The sequence below is a fragment of the Nelumbo nucifera genome, chromosome 1 (assembly GCF_055504915.1).
Source record: "Nelumbo nucifera cultivar China Antique chromosome 1, China Antique-T2T, whole genome shotgun sequence".
NCBI classification, from domain to species: domain Eukaryota; kingdom Viridiplantae; phylum Streptophyta; class Magnoliopsida; order Proteales; family Nelumbonaceae; genus Nelumbo; species Nelumbo nucifera.
The window spans coordinates 19,652,027-19,674,724 of NC_142649.1; the positions used below are offsets into that span (position 1 = coordinate 19,652,027).

The 22,698-nt window shown below is 39.4% G+C and overlaps 1 protein-coding gene across 17 annotated transcripts in view; it reads left to right on the top strand.

The window, feature by feature from the left end:
• LOC104590482 (hyperosmolality-gated Ca2+ permeable channel 2.1-like) overlaps positions 1-22,698 on the top strand; it is a 94,693-nt gene that overhangs the window by 30,190 nt on the left and 41,805 nt on the right. For 16 of the 17 annotated variants that reach the window (XM_088895352.1, XM_088895353.1, XM_088895354.1 and 13 more), the window contains one exon: positions 17,179-17,477. The exons of the other annotated variant lie outside the window; for it this stretch is intronic. In XM_088895352.1, coding sequence (XP_088751478.1) covers positions 17,179-17,477 — 299 coding nt within the window. The remainder of the gene's footprint in view (positions 1-17,178; positions 17,478-22,698) is intronic. 17 annotated transcript variants of the gene reach the window in all.

The window sequence follows — 22,698 nt, forward strand, 5'->3', positions numbered from 1 at the left end:
TGTCAAAAAGTTGATCACCTTCCTAATGACTAGATCTCCAAAAACTCCAAGAACTGGGCAATTTATAGCAGATCGATCAGCCCTTTACTACTTCATGCAGTCGGCTGATTTAGGGCTGCATGAGAATGCTTCAAGAAACCCTAGCCGATGCTCTGATACCAAGAAGAAATCTACTGCTTTAAAAAAATATATAAGAAAAGTAGTTCTTGAAGAGAGAAGGAAGAGAGAAGGAGAAGAAGAGAAGTTGAAAAGAAAAGGGAGCATTAATCTAGCCACCCCCTTCACTTATTATTTATACTAAAATAATAGAACAGTACAAAGACAACTATGCCCTTGTAGGGCGGCAAAACATAAAACAACATATATAACACTCAAAAACATAATAAAATTTGGACTCACATAACTACTGTGGTCCCTAACTCGTATCTAACAACTAACATAAAACATCTACTCAAAATAACATCATAAAACTAATTAATCTTCAACAATAGGTATTCATGGGCTTGCAGCTAGTAGTTGGGATGTTGGAATATTTATTGGGGCTACCACAGTCTCACCTTGGAAAGCCATCCATGCTATTCTCCCCTCTTTCTTGCCTTTGTCAAGTATGACCATTGTTTTGGTAACCTTATAAAATTTTAGGAATAGGTTTTAAAGGTAACTTCTCCTTGAAAGATAAATTCCTCTCTGTTTTTGCCATGTCGAGATATAGTAATAAACATGTGTACTCTTTTCTTGTTCCTTCAGGTTCAAGAAATGGCTTTGATTGGGATTTTTGATTGAGAAGGGGTGAGGGACTCAGAATTGAATGATGTTTTGGAATTGCCTCGTACCTTGATGGGGTCTACTTGGACTGCTCTGGTGCCTATTTCTTCAAGGCTGTTATTCAACATTTTGATTCATTGGAGCCAGCCTTTCCGGTTAAGGAGATTTGGGGCAACCCCATCCCTCCTGTTGTCAGTCCTTTTATTTAATTAAATAAATAAAAACTTAAAAAGAATTCTCCTGGTATGAGCCTAGAAGGAGAAGAGATGAAGAAGAAGAGGAGAAGAAAGGTCGAATAGAATAGGGTTATACAGTTTTTATTGAAGAAGAGAACTGCCACCCAGAATGTTTAATTCATAATAAAAGGTAAAATTACACTATTACCCCTATATACAAATGCTTGAGAATAGAAACAAAAAACATTGATTTAAAGAAGGGAAAAAACTAAAATAACCCTAAAACAAAGCTATATTTTAACACTCCCCCTCAAGTTGGAGCATATATATCATGCAACTCCAACTTGTTACAAATGTATTTCATCTGAGCACCACTCAAGCCTTTGGTAAACAAATCAGCTAGTTGATCTTCAGGCTTCACGTATAGGGTAATGATTTCACCACTGACCACCTTTTCTCTAACAAAGTAGCAATCCACCTATATGTGTTTAGTCCTCTCATGATACATTGGATTGGAAGAGATATGAATGGCAGCCTGGTTCACAAAATAGTTTCAAGGGTGTTGTGACTGATGTTTCCATCTCTTGTAACAATTGTCTCAACCACACCAACTCACATGTAGTGTGGGCCATGGCTCTGTACTCGGCCTCAACACTACTCCTAACCACCACATTTTGCTTCTTGCTTTTCCAAGTAATCAAATTCCCTGCCAAAAAGGTGCAGTAACCAGTTGTTGATTTCTTGTCAGTAACTGACCCTGCCCAATGGGTTGTCCTTGTGTTTTGCATGAATTGGCTCAATAATCCAACGCTGAAGGAAATTTCAGGTCTTGTAATGGTTAAATAAATCAGTTTTCCTACTACTCTCCTGTACTGTCCAGGATCATCTAGGGGCTCCCCCTCACTATCAGACATCTTCACATTCAGATCTATAGGGGTATCCACGGGTTTACTACCTAAAAGATCAGATTCTTCCAACAGGTCAAGCACATAGTTCCTTTGTGAGAGAGAGATTCCCAACTTTGACCTTGCTACTTCTATGCCCAAAAAATATTTCAAGTTCCCCAAGTCCTTAGTTTGGAACTGGTTTTGTAAAAACCGTTTGAGCTTTTCAATGCCATGCTCATCACTTCCTGTGATAATGATGTCATCAACATAGACTACTAACACAATCTTCCTAGAGGTAGTGTCTCTACTGAACACTGAATGATCAACCCTACATTGTGTCATCCCAAACTGTTGTATTACACTACTGAATCTCCCAAACCAAGCCCTCGACCCATAAATTGTTTTCTTCAACCGATACACCTTACCTTCCTCCCCCTGAGCAATGTAACCTAGAGGTTGCTCCATATACACCTCCTCTAGGTCACTGTGAAGAAATGCATTTTTGATATCCAACTGGAACAATGACCAATCAAAATGTGCAGCCAGGGAAATAAGCACCCGGACTGAACCCATTTTAGCTACAGGTGAAAAGGTATCAGTATAATCAACACCATAGGTCTATGTATACCCTTTGGCTACTAAGTGTGCTTTATATCTCTCCACACTACCATCGGCAAGATGCTTAATAGTGTAAACCCACTGACAACCAACTGCTTTCTTTCCTGGAGGCAGAGAAGTGAGGTCTCAAGTATAATTATAATGAAGAGCATGAAATTCCTCATCCATCGCCCTTTACCATTCTAGAGAGGGAGGAGCATCGTGAAGAGATCTAGGAACAAACATAGATGATAAAAAGGATACAAAATTCCGATAGGATGGAGATAAATGGGCAAATGAAACATAACGAGATATAGGATGTCCAGTACAAGTACACTTACCTTTGTGAAGTGCAATGGGAAGATCAAAATGAGATGGATCTGTTGACGGAGGAGCTGCTGATGGCAGAGATAGAGCTGGAGAAGGCTGAAACACAATACCACGAGGGTCGTGAGCATACACTCAATGGATCGGTGGTCGCATTGACTCTTGAACAGCGGGAGTAGGCACAGACACCTCCTCCATTGGTAATAGAAGAGGAGGTGGGGATAGAATATCAAGGGAAGTAGGTTCAGTTGAGGAAAAAAAAAGGAACATTTTCAAAGAAAGTCATATCAGGAATAACAAAGGAGTGCCGAAGGGAAGGACTGTAGCACTTATATCCTTTCTGGGTCCGAGAGTACCCTAGAAAGACACATTTAAGAGCACGAGTGTCCATCTTATCCAACACTTGCCCCAAGCGATGAACAAAACAAACGCAACCAAAGACACGCGGAGGCAAAGGGAATGGAGATTGAGAAGGAAAGACAATAGAAAAAGGAGATGAGCCACTTAACACGGAAGATGGCATATAATTAATGAGAAAGTAAGAAGTAAAGAATAACATCACTCCAATATTTTTTTGGAACTGACATTTGAATCAAAAGTGCCCGAGCAGTGTCAAGTAAATGTCTATTCTTCTGCTCAGCTACTCCATTTTGTCGTGGAGTAGAGGAGCAGGATGATTGATGTATTATGCCATGAGATTCAAAGAACATACGAAATGGGCGTTGAAAATATTCTTTTGCATTGTTAGATGAAAGTATTTAATGGAGATACCAAATTGACTCTTAATTTCAGAATAAAAGGAGAGAAATATATCAAACACCTCTGTACGAGATTTCATTAAATAAATCAAGTCATTGTTGAATAATCATCAACAAAGGAAATAAAATATTTAAAACCATTGTAAGATTAAACTGGACAAGGACCCCAAACATCTGAATGAACAAGTTCAAAAAGACTCGAGACTAGTAGGTTCCCTTGGAACAAAAGAGACACAATGATGCTTACTAAACTGACAAGCTTCACACTGTAACTCGGGAATAGACACAACCTCCGGAACAAGACTCTTGAGAGTTGGAAGAGAAGGGTGACCCATCCGATAGTGCCACTGCAACAGTGTAATAGAGGAATGAAGAGCTGTTTGTGACCCACTGCCATGAGATCCTGAAAAATGCAATAGGACAAAAAGAATGAGACGGAGCAATTCAAAGATTTTGTCAACTTACTAACAGACATAACTAAAGGGAAATTTAGGAACATATAGGACCGACGGTAAAGTAAAATCAGAATGTAAAGAAACATCACCGGTACCAGAAACACGGGATGTAGTACCATCAGCTAGAGTAACCGATTGAGCGGTAGAGGGAGGGGATAAAGATGCAAACAGGTCTGAGGACCCAGTCACGTTATTTGAGGCCTCAGAATCAATAATCTATGGTTTAAAGGAAGAAACAAGACATGTTGTACCTGACTTTGCAAGAGTTGTAGTATTACTGAAAGAAGAAGACAAACGAAGTTTTTCATACTCTTCTTGGGTGATGGAAACCATTTCCTTCTCCTTCCCAGTACCTAAAGTAGTGGAGTCATCTCTCGTAGTACCACTATCTCCTTCTACAGTAGCATGATTGGCCCAAGTAGAAGGTGGGCCATGCAGATCATAACAGTAGTTCACACTGTGTCCTTCCTGCCCACAGTAGCTGCATTCTTTGATCATTCTTCGACCAGCAATATCGACACCACGACCTCTGAAATTCCCATCTCTACCACCACTGCGACCTCCTCTCACACCACGGTTACTACCTCTGGGGTAGCTACTTCTACCACGTGAGCCACCTCTACCACCTCTGGTTGCGGCTAGGGTCGACTGTATGTGGACTTGTAACCCTTCTTATTCTGGAGAAGACTTTTGATATTGTAGGTATGTCACTGCTACCTAAAATCTGGGCATGCATTGGTTCAAATTCAGACCTCAATCTGGAAAGAATATGTGCCACATCCAACTGATCTCTCTTTTATTTTTGCACTTTGAGATCAATCGAAAGAGGCTGGTACGAATCCAATTCATTCCGAAAACTCTTCAAGCAAGCATAGTACTCTTCCACACTCCTATCACCTTGCTGTAATTGAAAATACTCCTGATACAATTGATAGATTCTAGTTACATTGTCTTGCCCAAAATACAACTGCTTAGCATGTTCCCAAATTTCTTTCGCAGTGTCAAGGAACATCAGGTTCACATTGATATGAGGTTCCATACTGTTCCAAAGAATTGTCATAATTTTTGCATTCTCCTGGATCCAATCATCATACCTTGCAGCTCCTGGGTCTGGTTTGTTTTCTTTAATATATTTTAACTTTCCTCTCGCCGTAAAATTTACCTCCACCGACTTTGCCCATGGTACGTAGTTGGTACCATTAAGTTTAACTGATGTCATTTGTACAACCATGAAATCAGGTTGTACCATCACACTAGTTTTGTATTCACTGCCAGAGGTAGCCAAGTTACTTCTGCAACACTCTCCCTAGACGAACACCTTCCCGACTCAACAACAGCATTCAACCGACTTGACTATTGTTTTTGAAATTTCAACAGCACTACCGCAACCCCTAAACCTGGAACATCAGCATAAAAGCTTCTTCTACGAGTCAACCAACCTCCCGATTCCTAGAAAATAACCCACCAAACACATCAACCACAACCAACAATCAGCCGAACTTCACAGTCACAGTCCCTCTTCAAACTGTCGAATAGAGGGAGTCTAAACCACCATCAAACACTCGACCAACGATGCAGGTTGAGGCATAGAAGCCTCTAAACCTTCTGGGCGATCAGTCCTTTTAGGTTCTTCCCCTTCCTTTCTTCTTGTATTGGTATAAAAACTCAGCTGAACCAGTTGGCGTCCTTCACTGATGCAGTCAGGGATCAACCAGGCTCTGATACCATGTTATCAGGCCTGTATTTAAGTAAATAAATAAAAAGAAGGCTCCTGGTATGAGCCTAGAAGGAGAAGAGATAAAGAAGAAGAAGAGAAGAAAGGTCGAACAGAATAGGGTTATACAGTTTCTATCGAAGAAGAGAACTGCCGCCCAGAATGTTTAATTCATAATAAAAGGTAAAATTACACTATTACCCCTGTATACAAATGCTTGAGAATAGAGACAAAAAACACTGATTTAAAGAAGTGAAAATACCAAAATAACCCTAAAACAAAGCTGTATTTTAACACCTCCAAATGTTGGAGGTTTTTGTTGGCAATCCCATCCCTCACTGGTGTGTTATGTGTAAGGCTAATGGAGAAACTTGCTTTCAATTATTAATCTCCTGCCCCTTTGTAACTTTTATTTGGGACTTGTTTTTCTCGTTGTTTGGGTGCAAGTGGTCTCCCCGACTAATGTGCAAAGCTTGTTTGCTTCTACTTTTTTGAGGTGGCCAAAGAAAATGGGTTGATGTTAAAGTGTGCAAGGGCTGCACTGAACTAAACTGTTTGGTTAGAAAGGAATTCATGACTATTTTCCGAGAAAGAACTAGAGAGGTTGTCATTGAAACCATCTTGGTGTGAGTGGTTCATTGGGTAAAGTCTATGGAGATGTTTGCAGATTTCTCAGCAGGTGACATCATGAAAAATTGGAAGGAAGTGTCTAGTTCTGACTGTCATAAGTCCAATACAAACCCTACTTTGTCTCAACCATTGATTGATTACATCAAGCTGAACTTTAATGGGAGTAGTGTGGGTAACTTGGGTTCATCTGGCATTAGAGGGGGTTTAGAGATAGTGAAGGCAAAATTATTGGTCTATTTTCTGGTCCAATTGGAGTAGATGACTCCTTAAGGGCTGAGGTCATGGCTTTCATGGAGGGACTGCAAAAGGCAAAGGATATGAATGTAATAAAACTGATTATAGAAGGCAATTCAAAGCTGGTAGTGCAGTGGTTGCAAAAGGAAGAAAGGGGGTTCCGGGTTTTTAATAATGAAAATAAGAGATTCAAGTAGCTGACACAAGATATGGATGTGAAATGCAGTTGGATTAAAAGAACTGCAAATGGTTTTGCTAATGTTTTAGCAAAACAAGGGGTGGGAAGGAATCAATTTTTCGGTGCTTAATTGTAATTACAAATTGTTTTTGGGAGAGTTAGCAAAGTTTCTCTCTCCTAATCTTGTAATCATCTTTTTATATTTGAAACTCTGCTATTGATCAAGAAAAAAAGAAAGGAATCAACAAATGTTTTCATGGAGTGAAGTGAGAGAAGCAGGGGTTCCCTAATTGAAATCATTACCATTAGGGTGGTCCTTTGCGTCAAGTCCTTGAAACTCTTTGAGGACTTTCCTACTGGTTATGTGATGAGGAAGTGGTTTGAAGTTTCTTATTCTTCTCACTGTAAGGTTGTTGTTAGGCCTTCTTGGTCCCGACCTAATGGTGGCTTCATAAAGCTGAATTTTTATGGCAGTAGTGAAGGAAATCCTGATCCTTCAGGTATTGGAGGAGTTTTTAGGGATGATGAAGGAAGAGTTATTGGTCTTTTATTCTGGTCCAATTGGTGTGGGTGACTCACTGAGGGCAGAAATGATGGTTGTGTTGGAAGGAGTGCAAAAAGCTATGGAATTGCTTATCCCCAAATTGGTGAGTGAAGGGGACTCAAAGTTGGTTATAGATTTTCTGCAAGAGGAGGGTGCTGTTTGTTGGGGTTACATCTATGAGAGGAGAATTAGAAGGCTGTTGCATGGAGGCCATTCTACAATGGGTAAAAAGATATGCTAACTCCTTTGCTGATACTTTGACTAAATAAGGGGTGAGAAGAAATCAACTTTTTTGGGCAATGTTGTAATACTTTTCTTTTTTTTTTTTGGGGGAGAGTTAAGAATTTATCTCTCCTTGTTTTCATCCTTGTACTCCCTTGATTTAATTTTATTTTAATGAATCTGTTTTGGTTATTGATAAAAAAAATGATGTGGGTCCTAATACTCAAATTCAAGAGGGAATGTTATAAATCAAATAAGTTACAGTTACAACAACATATGCCTAGAATCTCTTAGTCACATGCATGTGAATTATCAAACCACGAGCAACTTCAAAAAGATGGTGGCTCTTTCTCTCAACCATACAATTTTATTGTGGTGTATTTCAGCAAGAGCTCCGACAAATAGAACTACAATTAGCAAAAGAACTCTATCAAGTCTCCTTTAAAATACTCTCTGACATTGTCATATTTGAAAACTCTAAATCTCTACGTGAAAATATGTGAAAAGCACAAAAAATATAGGGCTGAAGAGAAAGGAGATCCTGAGCATGAGAGAGAAGATGGAGACCGACGGTTTCTCACCGGCTAGAAAATGGAGAAAGACACTGATAGTGGAAAGGAAAGACTTTCTTTTGAAGGAGATTTATTATCAGAAAGAGTTCACGATAAAAATAAGAGAAGGAAGAAGAGGCTCGATACTGCTTGTGGGTGGAGCTGTTCCTTGGTTTCAAAGCTTTCTGGACGGAGCAATCCATGTAAGCTGGTGCGAAAAATGGTGTAGTACTTGGTCAGTTACGGAGGGAATACCATGTTGAGAGAAGGAGAAATGATAAAGGATGGTTTGTTTCTCTGGAAGAAAGGTTCGAAAAAAAGAAGAAACAAACAATCATCATCCCTGAAGGTGACAAATTACAGGGCTGGATCATGATGGCTAATGCACTCCATGGAAGACTTGCTACGTTGGAGTGAGGGACGGTGAAGTATAAGGTAGATAGAGTTGATAATGGATTGAGCAAGAAGGAGGAGATGACAGAAAGAAGGAAAAGATTAGAAAAGTTGGGCCTAGACGAGCCTGTGGAAAGCCAGGATCAACCAACGATGGCTTTCACAATTTCAGAACCAAAACTCTCACTGGTAGGAGAGAAAGGAATCTGGGAGAAGAGACTGGTAAGGGTTATTAGAGGAGGTGTCGGAGAAACTAAGGCTCCCTGGGAGTATTATCCTAATCCCATTCAATGAAAAGAGAGCACTGCTTGATGTGGGGGAGGCAACGGTTGAGTTCACCACAGTGGAAACAAAGGAAGGAACTGTAGTGATTGAAAATTGGTGTCCTTTGGCTAACTCAGCAAGTCCTGTTGTTGGAAGCTTCAGATTGAAAATCCTGGGTTTACCTTTTCACCTATGGCGGAGAACCATTTTGGAGAAATTAGTCATGGCGATGGGAGGTGTTCTTCTCTCGTATAAAACTTTAGACCTGAGAGCAGTTCACTTAAAGATCGCTGGTTTAATGGCTGAAGCTGTGCCGAGAACGATCAGCATCTGTGCAGATGGATACTGGTACAAGGTTTGGGTCGCTTCAGAAGTTTAAGCGTTGCAGTGGTGTGGGAGGCCGAAGCTTGAGGATGAGATGAGTTGGCAAGATGGATAACACTTGGCGGGAACAAAGATAAGTTGCTTAGCCACGTCAGCAATAGGAGAGAAGAAGTTCCTTCTAGTGAAAAGGCGAAGATTGTTTTGGGAACTGAAAAGTCTTGCGCAGAAAATACAGCAGTAATTAATGAAAAGTTCTCAAGTAATTTTGAAATTAAAAAAAGGTTAATAGCCGGTTTGTCCTATGCGGATCTAATTAAAAGGGGAACACAGTCAGATATAGGGAGGGGTTCAAGTAAAGCCGGGTTTGGAGTTAAATTAACCCGCTCTGACCCAACCGGTTTGATAGTGGGTCTGTGCGAGCCAAACATTGAGGCCCAGGGTGCTAATGCCGACTCAGGTGACTCTTTAAGTAGTCACGTGAGTCGGGCTCCTAAATCTTTGATGGTAGACCATATTGCTGGTCTATCGTCGTCCCAACTTCTGCTGCACTCGAAAGAACGCAGGATGCGCGCAGAGAGTAAGCCTATAGTGAGGCAGCAGCTTCGGTGGCTTCTAGTCGCCAAATCCAATGAGGGGGAACAAGGAATCTCCGGTGAAGACAGGCCTAACCCAAGATACTCCAGAACAAGGAGAGATGAGCTGGAAGAAGAAGACGCGGGTTGGGTAAGTTGCGACTCTTCAGAGGACGATGCTGAGACAAACTTGGAAGCTGAAAATCAAATTAAGGATGGGATAGAAATGCTGGAAGACACCTTCAACACTGACATTCTTTTTGCTGAGAATGTGGAAGACGCTTCATCTATGCTAAGACCCGCCGCTGAGAAGGGGGAAGACTTTACCTCCACGCTGAGAATCCCTGCTGATGGTGAGCTGACATATGATGATGCGTGCTACTTGGAGGCTGGGGGGGATAACCGAACCTTGGGAAGGAAACAATCAAACAAGATAATGAACAGGGGGCTGGGAATAAATGAGATGGTAATGACTGAACACCAGAATTCAGACTTTGATATATCAGGAGGGGATGAACGTCAGAGCCCCAGAAGTACCAGCAAGGGTGAATCATGCCTAGGGTGTGACCAGCATAAGCATACTCTGCCACCGAATTGTGAAACCCAGATTGTTGTCGAACAACCTCTTCTTTCAGACCCAGGTATGTTTGTGATTTTGGGTTTTAAAACTAATCCTTGCTCTGCTCTTGATGGTTGTCTCCCAGATTCCAGGCCTGCGTCACTGCCAATTACTCATGGACTTGAAGCTGACAGAGGTGTGGGGGGTGGGGAGATACAGAAGAAGGGTGAGAAGGAGGGGGTGTGCAATTTAGTCTTGGAAGAACTTGGGAAAACAAATAGGGTGGAATTAGAAAGGGAGAAGACAAATGAGGGTGAGGCTAGTGGGTCTAAAGAAGATAGAGGAGGAATGGAACAGGAGGGGGTGTACGGGAGGCATAGAGAGGGCGAAAATAAAGGCGTTGAAAAAGGAATTGAAAGAGAGGATTCCTTAGCCGAATTTGTAGGAGAGCTAGGTTGCAAGATTAAAAATCTGAATGAGCTGAAAGTGCATCTGAAGAATAAGAAAGAGGAAAGGAAAGTAAAAAAAAGAAGGTTAAGTGAGGTTGAAAGGCTGAAAAAGGATGTAGAAGGGGACAAGAAATTTAGTGAGAGGAAGGGTAGGGCAAGGGAAGGAGAAAATTAAGGGAAAAGTTTAGGGGTGGGGTGGATTTTTTCCGGTACAATGAAGATTGTGAGTTGGAATGTGAGAGGATTGGGGAAAGCAAGTAAGAGAGCACTAATAAAGGAGGTCCTAAGGAAAGAAAACCCAGATATTTTTTTAATCCAGGAATCTAAACTCATGATTTTTGACAAGAGTTGGGCTAGAAGTGTGTGGAAGGCCAACAGTCTCAGCTGGGCTATGAACCCTGCTTGGGGCTCATCAGGAGGATTAGTCACTATGTGGAAGAATGAAGTGGTAGAGGGAGTTGAAGAATTAGTTGGAAGATTCTAAGTGTCTGTTAAATTCAAACAAGTGGGAGATGGGTTTGAATGGGTCTTAAATAATGTTTATGTTCCCATTGGATACAGACAAAGGAAGGAACTGTGGGAAGAATTGGAAGATATTAGAGGATTATGGGATGGCTTGGTGCCTAGGAGGGGATTTCAATGTGATTAGATTCAGTGAAGAGTGCAGTAAGGTACGACAAAGGAGTACCATTAGTATGAGGAAATTCAATGAGTTTATAAATGTTTTTGAACTCAAGGAACTTGAACTCCAACATAACAGATTAACATGGTCAAATCTCCAAGCTGATCCAATTTGTTCCAAATTAGATAGATTCCTTTTCACTGCAGATTGGGAAGAGCATTGGAGATACATGGTGTCAAGGGTCCTTCCAAGAGTAACTTCATCATTGGCCAATCTCATTTTTCAAGTCTGAATTTAGAAATAGAGGACCTTCCCCATTTAGATTTGAGAATATGTGGTTGCTTCATCCGGATTTTAAAGAGAATGTGAAGAAATGGTGGAATGCAAGTAACCCGGAGGTGAATTGGGCAGGTATGGAGATTCCATTGGAAGTTAAAAGAGCTTAAAGGTAAAATTAAAGAGTGGAACATTCTTCACTTTGGGAGATTAGAAGAAAAGAAGCAACAATTGATTAACCAATTAGAGGAGCTAGATGCAAAGGAAGACCAAGGCTGCTTTGGGGAAAGAGATAGAGTGTTGAGGTGGGAATTGAGGAAAAATCTAGAGGATCTGCTTTTTAAAGAAGAGATCAGTTGGTAGCAAAAATCCAGACACAAATGGGTGAAGGAGGGAGACAGGAACACAAAATTCTTCCATGCTATTGCTAATGGTAGAAGGAAGAAGAATTGCATTTCTAAATTGGAGATTGATGGTATAACTTTAACCCAACAAAATGAGATTGAAGGGGCTTTTGTGAATCATTTCAAATCTATTTTCAAGAGACCCTTAAATGAGAGGTTAAGGATTGAAGGTTTGGATTGGCCCAGGCTCCCAGGCGAGCTGATTGATTGGTTGGAAAGAGAGTTTGAGGTGGAGGAAATAAGGGATGCCATCTTCTCTATGGATAGAGATAAAACCCTAGGACCCGATGGTTTTACAATGGCTTTTTATCAAGACTATTGGGAGATTGTCACCCGAAGGAGGGTGCTTGCCACCCGAAGGAGTTCAGACCCATCAGCTTGGTTAATAGTCTATACAAAATCATTGCCAAGGTTCTCTTGCGCAGAATTAAAGAGGTTCTCCCCACAATTGTCTCCCCTAACCAAGGTGCATTTGTAAAGAATAGGAAAATTGTGGATCAAATACTAATAGCAAACGAGAGTGTGGAAGATTTCAAAAGAAACGGGAAGAAAGGGTTGGTATATAAATTGAATATAGAAAAGGCTTATGACCTGGTTGATTGGTCTGTGTTGTTGGAAGTGCTTGGGTCCTTTGGTTTTGGGAAAAGGTGGTGTAAGTGGATAAAAGGGTGCATTAGGACTTGTTACTATTCCATTTTGGTGAATGGTAGGGTGGTGGACCATTTCCCAGCTACTAGGGGTATTAGGCAAGGGGACCCTCTATCCCCCTTTCTTTTTACCCTGATTGCTGAAGTTTTGGGGAGGATTATGGAGAGGGCAGATTCTAGGGGTCTGGTAAGTGGTTGGAAAGTTGGGAGGGATGGAATTCAGATCACTCATTTACAGTTTGCAGATGACACGATTCTGTTTTGTGGAGGGGAGGAGATAAGGTGGGTTAGAGGGCCGAAGAGGTGGAAGAAAGGGCCCAAATTTTGGGATGCAAGATTGTACAGTGGCCTCTGAAATATCTGGGACTTCCCTTAGGGGATACTCCTAGTAGAAAGGACTTTTGGAATCCAGTGATTGAGAAATTCACAAAAAGGCTAGCTTCATGGAAGAAAAACTATCTATCTTTGGGTGGTAGGATAACATTGATTAAAGCAATCTTGGCGAACCTCCCGATATATTTTCTGTCTATGTTTAAGATTCCTGAGGGAGTGTGTAGGGTGTTGGAGAAATTCATGAGAGGTTTCTTATGGGAACCTGGGGAGGAGAAAAGAGTTCATAGAATTAGGTGGGATTTGGTAAATAGAGCTAGAAAGGATGGTCGTCTTGGCTTAGGTAACTTGTAGAAGAAGAATGAAGCCTTGTTGGGGAAATGGTTATGGAGACTGCCAAAGGAAAAGGATAATCTGTGGGCTAAAATAGTCCTAAGTATTCATGGGCAAGAGGCAAATGGTTGGGACACGGGTGTTTCATCTAGGGCTACAAGAGCTTCTCCCTGGAAGTCTATTCATACTATTCTTCCACCCTTCCTTCCTTTTATCAGGTATGACCTTTTCTCTGGAAATTCCGTAAGATTTTGGGAACACATCTGGGTGGGTAACTCACCTTTGAAAGAGCAGTTTCCTTTGTTGTTCTCTCTCTCAAGGTTTAAAAATGTGCCTGTTGCTACTTTCCTAACCTATTCTACTTCTGGCCCTGCTTGGAACTTGGGCTTCCAGAGGCCTCTTAGAGACTTTGAATTCGATTCCATTTCTAATTTGATAAAGATTTTGGAGGAGGTAGTTGTTGACCCCTCTAGATTGGACAGTAGGATTTGGGCTCCTACTCCTTCGGGTATTTTTTCATGCTCTTCCTTCTTCAAGGAATTAACCCATTCCCATTTGGCCCTTGATCATCCTTTCCCGGCTCCGGAAGTTTGGGGTAGACCAATTCCTCCCAGAGTAGGTGCTTTATGCTAGGAAGCTATCCTAGGAAAGTGTAACACTTGTGACTTCAAAAGAAAAGGCCAAGATGGTGTTTGTCCCCACACTGGTGTATCTTATGCAAGAGGAATGGTGAGAGTTCTTGTCCTTTTGTTTCAGAAATCTGGTGTTGGTTTTTTCCTCTTTTTGGTTGCAGGTGGCCCACTCCCCCAAGTGTACTAAGCTTGTTTAACTCTAATCCAGTAAGGGGTTTAAAAAAGAGAGGTAAGATCTTGTGGAGATGTGTAAGAGTAGCTGTATGTTGGTCAGTGTGGGAGGAAAGAAATCAACGGAGCTTCCAGGAAAAAGAAAGGAACAAAGAAGCCATCATTGATTTAATCTACATTAGGGTGGTTCATTGGGTCAAGTCTATGGAGCTTTTTGAAGGTATCTCAGTAGGAGACATCATTAGAAATTGGAAAGAAGTTGCCTGGTCTGCTCGGCTGTTTAATGCTACTGTTCCAACTTGGTCTACTCCAATTATGGGGTTTACTAAATTGAATTTTGATGGTAGCAGTGAAGGGAACCTAGGTCTTTTAGGTATTGGAGGAGTGTTCAGGGATGAAGAAGGTCGAATTATGGCTATGTTTTCAAGGCCTATAGGCTGGGGGGATTCTCTGAGAGCTGAAATTTCAGCAGTATTAGAAGGAATTAAAAGAGCCAAACAGCTGAATATTAGGAAGCTGTTGGTGGAGGGTAATTCTAAACTGGCTATTAACTGGCTACAGAAGGAAGAGGCTAGTTTATGGAAGTTCTCGAATGAAAAAAAGAAAATTTTCCAGCTCACTCAAGACATGCAAATTCAGTTTCAGTTGTCCAAGAGGAGCGCCAATTCTTTTGCAGATTATCTAGCTAAACAAGGGGTGGGAAGAACTAGTTTCTTTGGGGCTGTATTGTAATGTGATGTTTTTTGGGTGGGGTAAGAGATTTTACCCCCCTTGTTGTATCCTTTCCATATCCTCTTAATTAATAAAAGTTTCTGTCATTGATAAAAAAAAATGTGAAAAGCACATCAAAGAAATTTTGTATACCTTTGGAACTTTTTCTTGTGAGTTAAGTGGATATACGCAAGTGTAGCATGAATAATTGTCAATAAAACTGATAAAGTACTTATAACCACCCTCAGCGGTTCTAGGTCAATGGTTCTATGTCAATAGTTGAATTGTTTGGTCTAAATTGATCGATCCATGACATTTTGAAAAATAAAATGTAAAATATAATTAAAATAAAATGACTCACGAACCATTTATCAAATCAATCAACTTAGTGGTTCGATCACTTGGGTCAGCAGTTTGATTTTATGCTTGGCTTGGAATTTTTCAAGGAAAAACATTGATTTGGTTGACAAATCGTTGTCCTAGACAGTTGAACTGCTAAATTGTTAGACTATTGTCCTAGAAATTGGTGACCAAAGTGGTTCTGTTTTTTGTTAGTTTTTAAATTACCTTGCTTAATTGGCATAATTTACTTATTTAGATTGATTATCTTTGTTTATTTAATTTAATAAATTAACTTTGTTTACTTAATTTAATTTATTGATTTAGTTGCTTAATTTACTTAATTATCTTAATTAGTGAAATTTATTTGATTTACTTTATTAACTTAATTAAATAAATTAAAAACTATAGGGTCATTTAATTAACTAACTCTATTAATTAATTAAGTAAATTAAAACTTAATTATACTTCAAGGTCATTTAATTAGACATTGAAGTAATTTACTTAATTAACTTTATTAAAGTGGTCCATTTTCAAACTGTAGGATTGAAAGTGTCCGTTTTCAAACTTTAGTAGTGCCACATAACATTGCCCAATGGTTTTGTCAACATCGTCTATTTTTGCCTGCAAATGGCCTTTGTATGAAAGTCTGTGGTCGAAAATGGCCCTTTTTATTCATGAGGGTCAAAATTGACCTGTTCATAAATTTTAGGGGTTAGAGCCAAAAATCCTTAATGACATCGCTTGTCATTGATTGAGAAAAAGTTAGCACTTCAAAGAGGACACTAAGATTTAAAAAACATTGGTAACAAAAGTTGCAACAACTCAAAAGACAAATGCCAAAGATGACAATGCCACAAATATATCTTACTATTATTACATTGACTCAGAGACTAACCCATGATCTCAAAAGATTTTCTTGATTCCGAACCAATTTTGTTCTCCAACATGTAGAGGCCATCCACCTTGTGCCCTTTACTATCTTGGAAGAGGAAAGAGTGAGGATAAAAGTTACACAATAATTCATTGATGTAAGAGCTCAGAAATATGTAGAAAGTCTCCCTTCATATATATATTCACTTTTTGCTTTGATGGTTAATAAAGTTTTCTAAATCGACAAAATCGGTAACGTTTACAAAATAATGTTCAAATAGATGAGTAGGAAAGAAATATTATTTTATTGGACAATATTACCCCTTAAAAGTATATGAAAAGTGAGAGGCCTTTGACCTTAAGTTTTATTTCTTCTTTCCTGCTTTCATTGACAGCCAAGATGCTTTTGCTGTTGAATCTTATTGTGAGTGTTAACCTCAACTGTTAAGTTTGAACTCCAAGGATTGAATGAAGAGTGAGCGGAGATACATGCTGATAGGTTAGAATATTGGCGCTATGAGAACCTGAAACCCGTACCGAAGAGAGAAGAGTACCGAGCTTGTTGATAGTGGTGTTATCATTCTTAAATGAGGAGTGGACTCTAACAATGTGATGGAATGGGAAGGAATGAAGAGTAAGAGTTTGTGAAAACGACATGTTGGAGAGATGAAGTGGTGATCTGCGAACTCATAAACTTGTAGATGTTTTTGTTCAAAGAGCTAGAAGTTTCTCCACCCAAAAAAGTTGGTCCCAAAACTTGTGGTCGATTCCGTTCTTCTCGCTGAAGGTACAATCTGGTGGATGAAATTTTCGCTCATCTGGTGGATGCCCCATAAGCCATCAAACCATCAATTGATTATTTTGAGTTTGGGCAAGAAGTTATGGATTAAAGATAAAGAAGTCAACAAACAGAAATGTAGGAGATGTATCATTCATAGATCACATCATGATTACAGTGCAGTCAGATTTTCATGGGGTCTTTGATTGCAAGCCACTTGATCTTAATTGGGTTCAATTTGGTCAAGAAGATTTAACTTTTCGTCTTCCTAACTGTTTTTGTAATTTATTTCAAAACATATCTGATTTTGTAAATCAATAAAGCTTTATTAATTTTTTCATAAAAAGTCCTATACACACACACACAAGTGCAATGGAATGTCTATAAACCTCATTAGCCATGGGAATTATTGCTAGTAGGTTTGTAGCTTTACTGAGACTATGAATATCCACCTCCCATGCAGGAATGTGCTGCAGCTTTTGTTTTTTTCAAGACCCGCTATGCTGCTGTTGTTGTTTCACAGGTTCTTCAATCTTCAAATCCCATGTTATGGGTCACTGATTTGGCACCAGAGCCACATGATGTTTATTGGTCAAACCTTTGGATACCCTATTGGCAGCTTTGGTTCCGTCGAATAGCAATTCTTTTTGCTGCTATTCTTTTCATGTTTTTGTTCCTTGTCCCTGTCACCTTCGTACAAGGTTTGTCACAACTGGAACAGTTGCAACAGATGTTTCCATTTCTCAAAGGAATTTTAAGAAAGTAAGTATCATCTATACTTGATAAGATGCTTTACTTTTACTTTGTCCTAGATATTTTGCTACTTGAAAATTGAACCTGTATTGATTTCAGACATTAAAATTGTCAAACATAGAGTCCAGCAGACTCGGTACTTGAATACCTCTGTACAATTTTTATCATATACTAGAATATGTGAATTTTGAACTGATTTTTTTGGGAATGATGAAAGTCTTATTATTTTATAAGAAGTTGTACTTGTTGCAACGTACTACATATGTTTTTCAAATATTTTGACGTTATATTACTTAAACATGGCAAGTGCATTGATGTCAGACATGTAAGAACTTTCAGATGCTCTAAGAAATTTGGTTGTCTAAAAATCTATGGAGCTTATTTCCATATATGAAGTGAATTTTCCCACATTCAAATGTAAAAGCATGAAGTATATGTTTAGATAAGCTTATATACATGGATTGTCTTATAAATAGTACAAACTAAAAAAAGCTTCAAAACAATATTATTCTTGTTTAGAACTTCTCGACATTATATTGTTGAAAAATGTTGATGCTTAGCTTAAATGATTTCCAAGAAGATCAAATGTTCTTTTTACACAGTTTAATGAATTCCTTTGGAAAACTATAGTGGATGTTAGTGATCCATCAAATTTAAAAGAGTGAAATAAACAAAGTGCTCACCAAAACAAACTGAAACACAAACCAATTACCTATCCAAAAGAAAAATAACAACAAAATGCCTCATGCCAAGAAATGGAAGTCTATTGAAAAAAAAAGAAATGGAAATCTATCGAAAAAAAAAAGAAATGGAAATCTATCACCATCAACATGAACACCACAGGAAGTAGACACCCTAACCCAACAAAGCTGAAGACACATTTCTCTTCCTCTTGTATTCCGAATCATGGCTTGTGCCTCAATATAGTGGAATGCCTTGTGCATGCCTCCACGTTTTAAAACATTGTTTGGTATTGGTCCATATAACAATTATAACCAATAACTTAACCTTCATATCTTATGGTCCATTCTTGACTTGTGATTTAAAAGACGTGCCTCAGGCATGCCTAGGCGCACAGGCGAGGCGCATTTTGGGGTATGCACCTCGCCCAGGTCCTAGGCGCACCCCTTTCAAAAGGCACCTTGCCCAGGTCCTAGGTGCACCCCTCGGGCTTGCCTCAAGGGGCGTGGTACAAAGGCGACTCATAGAATCAAGAATGCAATATGTTTTACATCACATTAGCTACTTAAAGCAATGCAATTAAGGAAAAAAAAGAGATTGTGGGTTTTACATGCTTGAAAATGCTTTATATGTTTGCTTTTATTTTTAAATTTTCATTTGAATACACTTTACATGTTATGTTTATGTATTTTAATTTTAGATAATAGGTTTTTTAAATCATTTATTTTAAAATTTAAGTTTATATTTTTATTAACATTATGTTTAATATTTTTTGATTTTTTTTTGCATTTTTTAAAAATTTTTTGGCATTGTTTTTTGAATTTTCTGACTTTTTTTTTGTAATTTTGCACCTTTCTTAAAAAGGTGCACGCCTCGCAATGGGAGTGCAAATCAGGGTACACTTAGGATTGGAGACCACAAGATAACTCAATGTTTCCTTTCTCGGTATCTTGGTTCGATAATTCATAACAAGGGTGAGATTGAGGAGGATGTCACCCATAGAATTAGAGCAGCATGGACAAAACGGAGGGTTGCATCTGCAGTTGTAAGGCCAGCTATGTTTTATGGAGCAGAGCATTGGGTAGTGAAGAATCAACATGTCCAGAAATTGAATGTGGGCATAAATTTGTATGCTGAAATGGATGGGAAGGAAAACAAGAAAGGATATGATAAAAGAATGAAGTCATTTATAGAACTTAGGAATAGCTCCAATAGGTGATAAAATGAGAGACAATAGACTAAGATGGTTTGATTATGTGCATAGAAGGCCATCAACAACACTTGTAAGAAGTGATTTGTTACAAGTTGAAGGGGCTAGAAGGGGAAGGGGAAGACCAAAAAGGATATGGTTAGGAGTAGTAAGAAATGATTAAAGTGCCAATAATTTAACAATGGATATGGCATTAAACACAACTGATAGGAAGAACAAGATTCATGTAGCCTATCCCATATAGTTGGGTTAAGGCTTGGACAATGATGATATGATGATGATGGGAAAAACTTGTTGCCGTTTTCTGATCTGGTTTAAGCCCATGATAAATCCCTTTTATTAATGAGGAATGTGGTTTTGAAAGAATTGAGAGAAGAAAATGTAAAAGGTGTGGAAGTCAAGAGGAGTGCACATAAAAGAGTGCTAGGAAAACAAGGCTATAAGGGATCTACTAAGAAGAGAAAGGTTGATATTGTGATGTTACAGGAAACTAAATTAGCGGAACTGGATAGAAAATTGGCAAGGAGCATGTGAAAGTCAAGAGGAGTGAGCAGGATCTCAGCCACTTCTTGGGGAGATTTTGATGGAATAGTTATGTTTTTGAGAGAGGATGTCATAGAAGCTTTGGAGGAATTAATAGGCAAATTTTTAGTATCTTTGAAGTTTAGAAATCTGGAGAATGGTTTTTTGTGGGTGTTACTCAATTTGTATGGGCCAAATAACTACACAGAGAGAAATTTGAATATGAGATGTAGGAAGAGCTTTACGAAACCCAAGGATTATGGGAGGGTCCTTGGTGCTTGTGTAGGGATTTTAGTGTAATTAGGTTCACGGATGAATGAAAAATCCTCAACAGGTCATTACAACCAGCATGGGGAAGTTCAATGATTTCATCAAAGTTGTGAATTTATGAAGGTTGGGAAATTCTTTGGAGGGGCTTGGTGACCAAAGCTTTGCCTAGAGTTCCTTTGACCAATGCCCAATTATGATAGGTTAGGAACCTTTAGGTGTTGGACCAAAGCTTTTTTTGAAGGGAAAAGAGCTGAGATTGTTGGTTAAACAATACATAAGCCAATTGTGTCTCTCTTCTCTCTAATGAGAGACCCTTTATATTTTTTTTGAAAATCGTTAACCAAGATTCATTAATAAAAAAGAGGTACATGAGAAGATGTACAAAGCAGGGGGAGAACCCCTACAAATTACAAAGGAGGAAGTTTGTCGCTATATAGTTGCTCTAAGAACACACCACATTTAGCTAAGCCATCTGCTGTATGATTGTATTCCCTAGGAATCCAAACTAACTTTACATTTAGGCATTCCAAAGAGTCCCTGGCCTCTTCTAAATAGTGACTTAATCTCCAAGGGCCCCCCTCTTTGTTTCTTAACCATTTTATAGTATTTGCTGAATCACCTGCAATGGTTATATTTTGAATTCCCAAACTTTTTATTATTCTGATTCCTGTGAGGGCAGCCATTACTTCAGCCTCTGTGGAATCTACCACGTCAATTGGACCGCTGAATGTTTAACAGATGTTGCCCCTTTCATCCCTTAATGTTCCTCCAATACCAGCTAATCCGGGATTACCTAAAGCACTTCCATCAAAGTTTAAGATTATCATTCATCAAAAAAAAAGTTTAAGATTATCACACCTTCACTGATGGGTTCAGGAAGTCTCAAGGGTGGTTGATGGAGGTGAGAGAGAAATAAGAAAAGGTGAGTATCTCTATTGAGGTCATTGACTGAGACTCCTCTGAAAAGATCTGAATTCACCGTTCAGAGGTTGCACAGGTAAGAGATGTCTGAAATTAACTCCTCCAGGGGCCTTGATTTGTTGTCAAAAAGTCTTTTGTTTCTTCATCCCAAACACCCCACAGCACTGCGTGTAACACTGATTGCCAGTAAATTTTACCCCTCTTACTTAAACCTGTTCCTTGCCACTGATGTAGAAAGTCCTTAACAGGTATAGCCCAACTGTAAACTGCCATTTTTAGAAAATGGAACCATATCTTTTGGGTGAATTTGCAGTGAAGGAAAATGTGATCTGCTGATTCTCCTTCTGGAGGCATAAGATACAGACATGAGGGGAGATAGGCAGTCTACCCAAAAACATTTTTTGCAAGAGATCACAAGTGTAAACTTTCTGGAGGCAAGCTTCCCAGACAAAGAAACAAACTCTTGAGGGAATGTGGCTGCACCAGATCTTCTTAAAAGGAAAGGGGGGATGATGATCATCAGTAATCAAAGCCTTGAACATAGACTTAGAAGAGAATTCACCAGTGGGGTGCAGGGTCCAGATTCGAGTGTCAGACTTGGAGGGGGAGATGTAAGCTTGTTTAAGGGTCTGAATTAATGTTATTAATTCAGAAATTTCCAAATCCCTTAGGGTTCTTCTGGATTGAAGGTTTAGGGTGTTCTCAACAGTTTGGTCTGGAAGACAGGCAGAAATAGTGGCTTCTTGGTCAAGGGTAAGGGTAAAAAGTCTAGGGAAGGAGGCAGCAAGGGTAGATTCCCCCCACCAAAGGTCTTTCCAGAATTTTATTTTTGAGCCATTTCCTACCTTATATCTTATGAAAGGAAAGAGGGAAGAATAGGTGGAGGTGATACCTTTCCATGGATTTGTGGATTTTATCCTGTTCAAATGGAGATTGCTATCCCACCCATTTACATTTGATCTGTATTTGCTTGAGATGACAGCAGTCCAAAGAGCATTGGGTTCTTTAGGGAACCTCCACAGCCATTTACCTAAGAGAGAAGAATTTTTCTCTTTTAAGTGCCCAATTCCCAAGCCACCTTCCTCTTTCGGCTTGCAAACTTGTTTCCAACTGACTAAGTGACTCCTCTTTTCCCCAACTCCTTCCCAAAGAAAGTTCCTTTGAAGCTTCTCAATCTGATTTCGGATTTTGGTTGGAATCTGGAAAGTTGAAAGGAAGTAGACTGGCATATTTGCTAAGGAGGCATTGAAGAGAGTAAGTCTCCCCCCTTTTGAGAGATAGCACTTCTTCCAAGCTGAAAGTTTTTTCTCACATTTTTCAACCACTGGTCTCCAGAAATTGAGAGAATAGAGATTTTGGATTCCCTCCAAGAGGCATCCCTAGATATGAGATAGGAAGACTCCTTTTTACACCCCAACAAAGATTTGAAACTCTCCAAGAGTTCCACTTCCACTGAGTTTAGAGCGACTATAGAACTTTTGCAGAAGTTAACCCTCAAACCAATGACAATTTCAAAGAATTCATGAACAAAATTATGCCATCAGCAAACCGTAAATGTGAGATATGAATCTTGTTTCTACCCACTTTGAAACCTTTCACCAAGTTAAGGAGCGTTGCCTTATTGAA